Source organism: Macaca thibetana, chromosome 6, assembly GCF_024542745.1.
Source record: "Macaca thibetana thibetana isolate TM-01 chromosome 6, ASM2454274v1, whole genome shotgun sequence".
In the NCBI taxonomy this organism is placed as follows: Eukaryota; Metazoa; Chordata; class Mammalia; order Primates; family Cercopithecidae; genus Macaca; species Macaca thibetana.
In genome coordinates, this window is record NC_065583.1 from 102,462,919 (window position 1) to 102,475,802 (window position 12,884).

A 12,884-nucleotide genomic window follows, 5' to 3' on the forward strand; every position below is an offset into this window, starting at 1 on the left:
ATCTCAATTCTTTATCTCATTCAGATCAGACCTCTGCTCCCTAATCTTTTTTTTTATTTTTTCTTTTTCTCTTCCATCTCTTTTCTTCCACTGGGTAAAAGTTACCAAGAAAATCTAACTGATTACATATTAGCAGTCCACAGGAGGTGTGGAGGGGTGTGTATGTGTGTGTGTGTGTTTAATTATCTGTAAGTCTGTTTTCAAAAAATCTTCATTTAAAGCATAGAAGATCCCCCAAAGGGTAAGCCTCAGTAATTGGGAACAAAAGTTTGCATATGCTCCCTTCTAGAACTGAAGCTAACAAAGATCAATTTTATGAATAAAAGCAACCATCTGCAGTAGGCATCATGCTATAATAAAATGAGTGGAGAGTGTGTGGCTGGTGGAATGTTTCCCACAGTTTCTCAGTGTGACCAGGGTATCTCCCAAATTCGGGCAAGGCCCTCAGACCAGCACTGAAATCTGATTAAAGGAACCAGGATATGGACTTAGAAATACAACCAAAGTGAAAAAGATGTAAAGGCTGCTGGGTCTGCAGGGTATCCATAAAAAGAAAAGTCTAAGAGTAAAAATTTGTCAGCTGATGTGTTTCTGGCATTGTCCATGGCAGTGGTGCTCTGTGGCCCAGAGACATACACATTGCCAACTGAGTGACCTGGGTAAGTTACTTATGTGTAAAATGGGGATAATATCTCCCATCTTGAAAAGTTATTATGGGTCGTAAATAAGCTAATAATGTAAAGTACCCAGCACAGGGCTCACCAGGTAGAAAGCAGTAAAAAAATTAGGTAATTATTATGATCATTGCAATTATTTCCTTCATATTCCATGCCCTAGTCTGGGAGACACTAGCATCAGGTTATGATAGCTTCTTGGTACCAGATTTAAGACTGCTCAACTGCTTTCTTTTCCAATTTACTAGCAGAGTGGGTGCAGAATCCAGCACTGATTCTGCTGGTAAGTTGACTTCCCAAAGAGCTTGGTTATCAAGCTAGTGTGCATAAGAATCACCTCGGGAAGTTTCCCAAGCTTCAAAAAGATTCTAATTCAGGTGGTCTGGGTAGGTTCTCAGAAGCTGCATTTTAAATAACTACTCCAGGTACTATACTGTCTGTACCAGATGATCTGCAAGAAAATCTTTAAAGAAACACTATTGTGTAGGTGTTTCTACAGGAGAGAGAATATAATGACTGTATTCTGAGCTAGCAGAACTGGGGAAGTTTCTGATGCTTCCGACCTCTTGATGGGCAGTAGTCTAACTTGCCTTTAGTTACTGAAGCTTTCCAAATTGGCTTCACTCTACCCTTTCCCTCAGGTGCAGCTCAGGGACGCGGGCGGGTACTAGTTATTATGATGCAGGCTTTTTCTCCACATGGTGTTGAACGTTTCTCTTGATCTCATTTCCAATTGACTTATTAAATCTGAGATAACTTTGTAAAATTTACTTGAGTTTTCCTAACATGGCAAATCAGAAATGTGATTGGGTTGTGCTCACATGAAGCTCAGTGTTCAGCCAAAAAGACTTGCTTAATTGTGTCTGATACTCTGCATCAAAGCATGAGGCCATCATTGTCATCATATAAACCATCTAGTAGGTGTAAATTGTCCGTGAACCTTCAGCCTGCATTTTAACCTCATTTTTATTAATTACTGCATTTTTAAAAACTGGAAGCCATTTCCAGTAGTCATTTTTAATTGACTCTTCTCTTCAGTTGTTTTTCAGGTGATAATGGTAGATTTTAGAATGAATCTTCCACACTTGTCTCTCTTCCCTTGGACTTAGTGGGTGGGTGATCAGGCAGGAGTTGAAGTGTAACTCGAGCTAGATTTAGGTTAATTTGATTGATGTATGGAAGAAGAGAATGCTAAAGACACCAGCCCCATAGATGTCTATGGGTAAAACAGCTTGCTATGGGATTTGAAGTAATATAGTGATATGATACTTCTGCATACATTTCCAGTTTATATTAATGATGAAGTGCATTAATAAGCAAGCAATTGGACTCAGAAATTCATAAATATGTTTGAATAGGACAGAATTTATTTTTTTCAATTTATGTTTTTAATTGAAACAAATATATCGAGGATATTGTAGCAGTTTGAATTGCTAGGCTAAATATTTTGATTTTTGTATATTCAAAAATTATTCTAGTGTACATAACTAGAATATGTGGCTTTGCTATATTTTCGTACACAGTCCAGACATTGGTAATTCACATCTTCCTACTAGCAAGAGTAAGTCTCAAAATTACTGAAAGACCAACACGCCTGTACTTGGGGAGACTGAGTTGGGCAGGTTGCTTGAGCCCAGGAGTTCAAGACCAGCCTGGGCAACATGGCAAAACCCTGTCTCCATAAAAGGTACAAAATTAGCCAGGCGTGGTGATATGTGCCTATAGTCCCATCTACTCAGGAGGCTGAGATGAGAGGATCACCTGAGCCTGGGAAGTCGAGGCTGCAGTGAGTTATGGTTGCACCACTGCCCTCCATTGCAGCCTGGACGACAGAGTGAGACCATGTCTCAAAAACAAAACAAAACAGGCCAGGTGTGGTGGCTCACACCTATGATCCCAGCACTTTGGGAGCTGGAGGCAGTGGATTACCTGAGGTCAGGAGTTCGAGATCAGCCTGGTCAAAATGGTGAAATCCCATCTCTACTAAAAATACAAAAATTAGTCAGGCGTGGTGGCGGAGGCCTGTAATCCCAGTTACTCAGGAGTCTGAGGCAGGAGAATGGCTTGAACCCAGGAGGCAGAGGTTGTAGTAAGCCAAGATCGTGCCACTTCACTCCAGCCTATACAACAGAGCGAGACTCTGTCTCAAAAAACAAAACAAAACAACACTGGCAAATAGCTCCGATGCCCACAGTTAGATTTCTGGCTTGCAAATGGGTACCCATTTCTGGATTTATTATACAAGTGTGACCAACTTAGCCATTGCAACAAACAAAACAATAGAATGCAAAGGAACGGTTTAGATGGTTACAAGGAAATAAATTTACACACACACGTACATAATCTAGGTTCCCAGACTGATTCATAATTGATGATTCTCTGTCTAGCTTGGAACCTCATAATGATAGAGACTTCAGGACTCCTTATTAGATTCAGAAAAACAGCAGAGACAGTAATGGTTAAAAACTTATTGTGCAACCCCTAAAGAAATAAATAGGATCATGTAATCATTTCAATGATCACTCAAAATTATTATGAAACAAACAAGCAAATAGAACTCCCTGCCCCCAGATCATCTAATGATGGTCAGTCAACACCATATCCTTGCCAAATAATAAGCATTTTTATTATTTTAGATTATAAAATCCCTTTATACAGTGAAGGTGCCTTGGATTTTAAAAATAAAGTCTGCAGCAAGAAAAACCAATAAGATGTGATGATTACAGGATGTCCAGTGTGGCCTTGGGCATGTCTTACCCTACTAGCCTTTAGCTCCTACATCTGTGTACTGAAGGGTCAGCATGGGAAATAATCCACGGTCCTTTCAGCCACAGATTATCCAGTTCTATCTTTTGCAAATGAAAAAAGTAACGTTCACCTCCACAAATAAGGCAATCTTTGTGCTAACAGTGAAGTGGGAAACATTTGTCTAGGGAACTCCCGGCCTACTTATGAGACCAATCTCCCCTTTCTTGTGGCTTCTCTTTCTACCTAGTTTTGACTTCTGGTGCTTTTGTGCCTTTACAATAAAGGATCTTACAAACTTATTCAAACTAAACTTTTAAAACAACAGATAAAACTTAATGTGGTTTCTCTCCCAAAGTATGCACCATTTTCAAATTTTAACTTAACAGAACAATCTTGTATTTTTGGAATTTTAGGCATCAACAATTTGGGGAGAATAGGGCTTAGAGGATAGAAGAGTTGGCTTGTAGGGCTTTCTTAGGTATATCATTATGTATTAGGTTGGTCACAGCAACATGGGGGCCTCTTCCTTTTCCTGACTGTCCCTGTCCACAAATAGGGGCAGTCTGTAACAGTGCTTCTTACTGACATTTGTACATGTTGTATATTTGGGTTGTTTGTTTTTTCTTTCAAATAAATTTTTTTTTAATTTTTTTCCTGCCTACCTTTGCTTGTGGGTAACAACATTTTCAGGAATGGAGTTCCCCTAGATATCTTCCTAGATATCTTCGAATCTCTGGGCAATGCAAAGTATTGTCTTCTCTTTCCCCATTCAGTTTTGCAATGACAAAAAGTTTAAAGATGGTTATGACATTTATTAGACTTTGCCATGAGTACTTAAGCCTTTTAAACATTTTATTCTAATATAAATTGTTATGTGAGTGTCAGTTGTGTATTTATATATGTGCTGACACTTTTAAATGATTTTTTTGTTTAAGGATTTTGGGCTCGTGAAGTAGGTAAAATGATTGGACTAGAACATCCTCTCATTCCGGTTCAACATCAATATGTTGTTACATCGACTATACCTGAAGTGAAAGCTTTGAAACGAGAACTCCCTGTGCTCCGTGACCTGGAAGGATCATACTATCTCCGACAGGAAAGGGATGGGCTTTTGTTTGGTCCATATGAAAGTCAGGAGAAAATGAAAGTTCAGGACTCCTGGGTCACCAATGGAGTTCCTCCAGGTGAGTTTAGCAAATAAAAGTGTGTGCTGGTCAGACACGAATGGTTCATCCTCTCCATGACTGGGGGATGGCTGTAGAATAAGACAACAGCATAATTCTAGACTAATTCAGATACCTGGGACATTGGAGGTGATGGGTTTGAGGTGGGCTCTGTTCTCATATCCCTTTGAACAATCACAGCAGGGAGTCGGGGGGAAGAAAGATGTAGCTGATGTTAGAGAAGCTGAAGAAACATTTCTAGTTGCTTTGAAAGGTTCCAGATACATTTTTACCTGCCCACACAACCTCCTGCCTCCCCATTTTTTTCCTTAATCCACTGCCAGCTTGGTCTACTTTCAAGATTTGAATATAGTTGCTATTGTGCTTTTACAGCTGGAAACACAACTGATATCAGAGGCCAGATATCCATCCTACTAAGAATGAAAACCTGAGAGTCTATAACAGAGCAGGGTTTTTGGTACTGTAAACAGAGTACTTCCCATGCTACATAAATGGATATGGAAAAGGTTTGTGCCTCTATGCCAAAGCAGGGGATACTACAGTTTCTCTTTCAAGTTCTTTAAGGGAGATGGGTCTGTTTTTGCTTTTCATGAAATACTTCCACAGAGCCAGATTGAAGATTGGGTCATCTAAGGAGGTATCTCAGGTTTTAATCTATAAAAAGAGCTACAAAATCACTGGGGACTGAAATATTACAGGGAATATAAAGAAATGTAGGAAATGGTACTTCCTAAAATTATACTTTGATAAGCTTCTTGAGATAGGAAATGAATCCCTCCATTCTACTCCTCAAAGCGTAGGCCCAAATAATAGCAAATGATCACTAAACTGCCTTTCACAGAAGTTAGGCCAGCTGGTTTCAGGGCTTTGGTTGTGCTGAATGGGCTCTGCACATTTGGGCGTGAGCGGAATTGCTCCCGATCCCACAGGGAGGGTTGAAACACCACTAAAAGCCTCCCTCTCTGCTGTTCCCTCATGCTGGCAGCTTCTCCTTCAAATAAATCTTGAACAAATAATTAAATAATGCCGTTTGGAGGGAGAGCTGCATTGTTAGCTGTTGGTGAGCATGGGTACCCATGTGTGCTAGTTAACCCTGATGGTGTGCAGGCCTCCATGAGGCTGACCCTACCTGCAGTCCCCAGGAAGGGCAAGAAGCTGGCTGGCTGCTATGTGGAAAAATCACCAGTGTTGGTGGAGACATTCTTTTAGAAGCTCATCTGTGGCCCTGCCTGTAATCACAGTGACTTTTAGGACAAGAGGAGGATTGTGCTTCAAGACCCTGCCTCTTTTCAGAACTCTAGCCCTTGGATGTGTGTGGGGGCAGGCTGGAGGAAGGAGGCCTCCAGGCCATTCCTTCCCTGCTGAAAGGAGAGTTAAAAGAGGTCTAAAATCTATCATCTTAGATCCTGGAGCAGTGTTCCACTTTTTCCAGTATTCTACCATGACTCTGTAAACTCCCATTTGCCCTCATCTCGGGGGATAAAATAAGTTCTTATGGTTAATTGAAGCATAACGATCTCTCTTGACAAGCCAAGTCATGTTTAAAAAAAAAAACTGTGATTGGATTAAATATCAGAAACTATATTATTCATACATTTAAATTTTCTATTAATTAAAGGTTAACTTTTATGATTTTGTTTCAAGAACAATAACATTGTTTTCAGTAATATAAATGGATACTCATCTGTTGATAGTGAATATCAAGTTTAGACTTTAACAAAATATGGCAGTACTTTCCCAACAGGCCATTTTAAAATGTAGGCCATGTCAGAGGCTTAAATCACTTTACAGGACTTGTCAGCTCAGCTATGGCATCCTGACCACAAAGGGCAAATCTTTCTAGGTTTTGGAAAGGAACTCTTTGAGTCTGATCTAGATCGAATCATGGAACACATTGAAGCTGCCATGGAAATGGTTCCTGTCTTGAAAAAGGCTGACATCATCAATGTCGTCAATGGTCCTATCACGTATTCTCCTGACATTCTGCCTATGGTGGGGCCCCATCAGGGAGTCAGAAACTACTGGGTGGCTATAGGCTTTGGGTAAGTATCTTCATGTAATTCAACATTTATTGTAGAATCACTTATTTTAGCTAAATCTAGTTCCATATTCTCAGGATGCGAAAGGGAAATGTGGGAGGCTGAGAGAGAGAAACAGAGAGAGACCCAGAGAGTTTTTTCCCTTTCATGACCAAGGATTCATACAATGAATAAAAACTACTGGTTCAATCACTTGTATATGTTTTAAAGAAGGGCAATTATTTCCTGGAACACAGAAGGGCAATGATTTCCTGGAGCTTTCTCTTTTTTTTTTGAGATGGAGTTTTTCTCTCATTGTCCAGGTTGGAGTACAGTGGTGTGATCTTGGCTCACTGCGACTTCTGCTTCCCAGGTTCAAGCAATTCTCCTGCCTCAGCCTCCTCAGTAGCTGGGATTACAGGCATCCAGCATCACGCCTGCTAACTTTTTGCATTTTTTTAGTAGAGACAGGGTTTCACCATGTTGCCCAGGCTGGTCTCGAACTCCTGACCTCAGGCGATCTGCCTGCCTCAGTCTCCCAAAGTGCTGGGATTACAGGCATGAGCCACCATGCCCGGCCTCCTGGAGCTTTCTCTTTGCATATTTCCTGCCATTTCCATTAATTGTGTCTCATTTTATGCTGTGTATCTTCAGATAGTCAATTTGCTCCAGTTTTACAAGGATGTTTTCATAACACAATGTGACAAAGATAATTCAAAATATCAAATGTATAATATATCTGCTGCATTTTTCACCATAATTCATGTTTGTCCAACATGATTTGTTTCTTTATAATTCCTCAGGTTTCTTCCCATTTATGACTCCATTGCCTCTTTGATGTTTCATTTCTGATATTTGTTCCATTAATTTGGTGAATATTGATGTCAAGCCCACTCAACTATCATATCACAGCTTCTAATATTCTATTTTTCTTCCCCATTTTATTTGGCCATTTATTCAACTAATATTTAATAACTGCTAGCTCTGTGCCAGGCCTAGGGCTAGGCATTGGAACACAGCTGACAACAAGGCAGTGAGGTCTGACCAGAGCTGGAAGGTTGCCTGAGGCACAGCTCTGCTGATCCAGTAGAGAGGCTGGGGTCTCCACTAAGGTAGCAGCAGTGAAGACTGAGAGATGGGAGATAAAATTATCTAAATTTGGTGATCATTCCATAAGATATTGAAGGGAAAGGGAAAAATGGCAAATGATGGCAACTTTTCTAACTTGACCACCGTCTATATGTTAGAGCCATGGAGAGAGAGCCAAGAAAATAATGAGTTCCATTTTTGATGGGTTGAGCTTGAAGTGTTAATTTAGGCACATGGGACATCCAGAGGGAGAAAGTCAGATGGAGATTTGGGATGGGGAGTTATAATGTAATTGAGGGCTTATATAATCACTTATAGAGTCCATATGCAGGCATGTGGAAGTAGGAGTGCTTCTCCTGCACATTACTCATATATCTTCTTTGGAGAAATGTCTATTCATATCCTTTGCCATTTTCATAATTGGTTAATTTGTCTTTTTATTGTTTCGTTGTGGAAGTTCTTTATATATTCTAGATACAAGAACCTTATCAGGTACATGATTTGCAGAACTTTTCTCCCATTCTGTGGGTTGTTTTTTTACTTTCTTGATGGTGTCCAATGAAATACAAAAGTTTTTAATTTTGATGAAGTCTAGAATACGTATTTTTTCTTGGTTCACATGTACTTTTGGTGTCATATACAAGTAACCATTGTCTAATCCAAGTTCGTGAAGATTTAAACCTATGTTTTCTTCTAAGAGTTTTATAGTTTTAGCTTTTGCATTTAGGTCTGTGATCAGTTTTGAGTTAATTCTTGTATATGACATGAGGTAGGTGTCCAACTTCAGTCTTTTCATATGTATAGCCAGTTGTCCCAGAACTATTCATTGAAAAGACTATTCTGTCCTCATTGAATTACGCTGGCATCTGTAATGTCTTTTTTCTGATTCCTTTTCTCATACCAAACGTGCGGTACTTTCCAACACCAACAACCAGTTCTCCAATTCTCCAGTACTAACTGGGTGTCCAACAATTCCATTCAATTCTGACACCAACTCCTGGAATTAACATAGACCCCACAGGTTACAGGATCTGTTCCACAAGACCGCTCTCACTTCAGACACCAGTCTCAAGTCGTGGGAGACACCCATACTTCTGACCAACTGGGTGTTCCCACAACCCTCTCCTCAGATTTGATACTTTTCTGGAACCAATCACAGAACTCAGGAAAATACTTATGTTTACTCTTTTATTATAAAGGATACAGCTCAGGAGTAGCCAAACGGAAGAGATACATAGAGCAAAATGTGAGGGGTTAGAGGTGGGTGGTGCAGTGCCCCCAGGCCCTTTCCAGGCACCTTCCTAGCCCATCACTGTGTTCACCAACCCAGAAGCTCTCTGAACCCCATGTCTAGGTCTTTATGGTGGTTTCATTATGTAGGCATGATTGATTAAACTATTATTGGTGACTGAACTCAATATCCCTTCTCCACTCCCTGGAGGTTGGAGTACGGAGTGAGACTGAAAGTTCTAAATCTCTAATCACGTGGTTTTCTCGCAACCAGCCCCCAACCTGAAGCTACCTAGGGCTGCTGTCCTCTCTCCACAAGACCTATCTCATTAACATTCAAAAAAGAGTAAATCTCAAATGTTTTATGAACCCTGTGTCAGGAACTGGGGACAAAGACCAAATATTTAATTTTTATTATACCACAGCATCTGTATAAAGAATAAATTGACCATAGATGTATGGGTTGATTTCTAGATTCTCAATTCTGCTCCTTCATCTGTGTCTATTTTTATGTGACTACTACACTGTCTTTTATTTATTTATTTATTTATTTATTTATTTATTTATTTATTTTTGAGACGGAGTCTCGCTCTGCTGCCCAGGTAATGGCACAATCTTGTCTCACTGCAACCTCTACCTCCCAGATTCAAGCAATTCTCCTGGTTCAGCCTCCCAAATAGCTGGGATTACAAGCACGTACTACCATACATGGCTAATTTTTGTATTTTTAGTAGAGATGGGGTTTTGCCATGCTGGCCAGGCTGGTCTCAAACTCCTGACCTCAAGTGATCCACCCACCTCGGCCCCGCAAAGTGCTGGGATTTCAGGCATCAGCCACCACACCCAGCTGACCCTCTCTTAATTACTGTTACTAGAAGTTACTAGCTTTGTAGTAATTTCTGAAATCAGGAAGTGTGAATCCTCCAACTTTGTTCTTTTTCAAGATTGTTTTGGCTGGAAGTCCCAAAAATTTTAGGACCAGTTTGTCAATTTATGCAAAGAAGCCAGCTGAGATTTTGATAGAGATTGCATTGAATCTGTACATCAATTTGGGGACTATTGAGATCTGAACAATGTTAAGTATTCTGATCCATGAACATGAAATGTCTTTCCATTTACTTAGGTCCTTTAAAATTTCTTTAAACAATGTTTTGTAGTTTTCAGAGTAAAAGTTTTGCACGTCTTTTGTTAAATTTATTCCTAAGTATTTTATTCTCTTTGATATTCCAATTGAATTTTAGTATTAAATAATAGAAATTGAAGATCATTGACTGTAAGGCATGTTCTGAGCAGATAGAATCACTGATCTCATATGGAACACCTATTAACTAATTGCTAAGGAAAGTAGAAAATTGCTTCCTCTAGAACAAGTTACTTATAACCTAGAAATCATATCTGTTTGCATGTGACTGATGTCAGACTCCCCCCCGATTGCTCTGGCTAATTTTCTCAGGTCATGGATACTGGGAGGTGGGTGGAGAAGATAACAGGTGGGAGTGGGGGTGGGCAAAGTGCCTCCCTGTCTTTGACAGGTTTGGTCTAAACAAAAAAAGCCTTCCCCTTACCTAAAGTTGAGCTTTCTAAGATATTTCTTATGTAATATAACGGAATACCCCCATTAGCTGCCCCTCCTGGCTTATATCAGTACACTCATTCCATGGTTCTGGAGGCCAGTGGTTCCTATACCTGGGTGAGGAGCAGAATAATCTGAGGAACATGTTAAAAAGCAGAGTCTTGACCATGTGGTTAGTCACATGAATGTTTTTTATCTCCTATACCTCTCATCTGTGAAATTCCTATTATTTGTCACTAGAACCCATGTGGCTTAGTCTGCTTGGGCTGCCATAACAAAGTACCAGAGACTGGGTGATTTAAACAACAGAAATTTACTTTCTCACAGTTCCAGAGGCTGGAGGTCTGGGACCTCATGTTCCGGAGGCTGGAGGTCTGAGATCAGGGACTCTGCTATCATGGCAGAGTTCTGGTGAGGGCTCTCTTCCTGGCTTGCAGATGGCCACCTTCTGGCTATGTGCTCATGTGGCTTTTCCTTGGTGGGTGGGTGTGTGTGTGGAGAGAGAGGAAGCTCTCTGGTGTCTCTTCATAGAAGGACACTAATCCTATCATGCGGGCCCCACCCTCATGACCTCATTTAACCCTAAGTACTTCCCAAAGGCCCCATCTCTAAATACCATTACACTGGGGATTAGGGCTTCAACAGATGCATTATGGGAGGATACAAACACTCAGTCTATAGCGCCATGAAAGATGTGTTGAATCAAAACAAACAAGCAAACAAACAGATTTCCAGATACTACTCCTGTAGATTCTGATTTAGTGGTCTGGAGAGGGGACCCAGGAATCTGTATTTTATTGTAGTATTATCTGTAATTCTTGGTACAGCCAGTTCAGGGAAGTAGGTGTTTGCAAACTGCTTACATATGTGCCAGTGCCCATTTACCTTACTCACAGAATATCCTCAGCCAGAGCTATTTTACTTTGGACATTTGTTTACTCACAATTCCAACAAGTTTTTCTGCTTCTAGGTGACTAACACAGTGCCCAAAAAATGTCTTATGAATTGTATTTAATTGAATCTGATTTTCTTGGGTTAGAACAGATTATAAACAGCAAAGTTAAAGAGGGGAGAGTGCTATAAGATGCAACATCCAGTCATTTAACAGAGTTATAAAAAGCAGATACAAACACTCAAAAAGCATAGCAGCCTAGGGCCATGGAGAAGAATCTGGAATTCTGCAGATTAATGCTAGAGACAGAAGAAGAACCTAACTGTCCTCTCCTCTTTAAGTTCCCTTCTACTTTCACTTCACACCTTACTTCCTTATTAAAATCCTTTCAACTGGTCATACAAGGGCCCAATAGCCACCATGTATTCTTTGCCCACTATGTGCCTTGCAGTGTACTAAGTGCTTTTAAATGCCTTGGCAATTAATTCTCCGCCAGCACCATAAAGAAAGTGTGCACGGAAGAATGAAGCGCAGGGTGGTTACATAACTTGCCCAAGGTCACCAAGCTAACAGTGGCAGAATAAGAATCATACCCAGATCTTTTCCCCATGCTTTTATACTTTTAGCTACTGAGCCAGGGATTCTCCAGAGATATTTTCTATCTTCCTAAGATGATACTTTAAAATCAAGAACATGATGTGGAAAATAAAGGGGTTTTGACATCAGAAAAGGGATCGGTTTTACATTGGCCATGTGTAGTTCATAGTACTCAATTGTATGGAATTTTACGTAAAGCTTGTTAATGGTTGGATAACTTGTTTGTAAAATATTTACTTTTTAGAAATAAATTAGATTTGATTCAGGATTCCCCTCCACCCTACTCCCACCCAAATAACAGCACTCTGCCCATTTGTTTGCTCATGTGCATGGTTGAAAGGGAAAGAACATGATGGTATAGCAGCCAGGCCATAGAAAATCAAAGCACCCCTGGCTCTGCCCTGGGAGTCTGCGAAAATACAGACAGTGCTGTTTCTGAGTGTGTGTCCTGGCTCAACAAAGATTGAGAACCACTGAAGACAGAAAAGTCCAATAACAAGGAGCATGCGCTCCAGGGTCAGATAAGTGAATTTGTATCCTGCATCTACTCTTTACTGCTGTGTTACTTTATTTAGCCTCTGTGTGGGGGGCTTATCTTTCTCCTTAAAACAGACTTGCTAAAGCGTAAATCAGCTTCTACGTGTTAGATGGAAACTCTGCCTGGTAAATGGGAGGCACTCAGTGTTCGTAGAACTTCATAAGCCTTCAAGTCTTGTCAACAATATAGCTCTCAAAAATGGTACCTGTTCTATATGGGCATTGAGCCTGGTTAAGTGAATGTGCTAACTTTAATAAACATTTTAAGCATATATTTATTAATTTTTCTTGCTTTCTTAAAATTTAGAGAGGTTGTTTGTGGATAATTTGGATGCCTCATGT

At 40.2% G+C, this 12,884-nt stretch overlaps 1 protein-coding gene across 4 annotated transcripts in view; it reads left to right on the forward strand.

Moving 5' to 3' along the window:
• DMGDH (dimethylglycine dehydrogenase) overlaps positions 1–12,884 on the forward strand; it is a 70,824-nt gene that overhangs the window by 20,679 nt on the left and 37,261 nt on the right. For all 4 annotated transcript variants that reach the window (XM_050795665.1, XM_050795662.1, XM_050795664.1 and 1 more), the window contains exons 6-7: positions 4,358–4,606; positions 6,450–6,648. In XM_050795665.1, the coding sequence (XP_050651622.1) occupies positions 4,358–4,606; positions 6,450–6,648 (448 nt within the window). The remainder of the gene's footprint in view (positions 1–4,357; positions 4,607–6,449; positions 6,649–12,884) is intronic.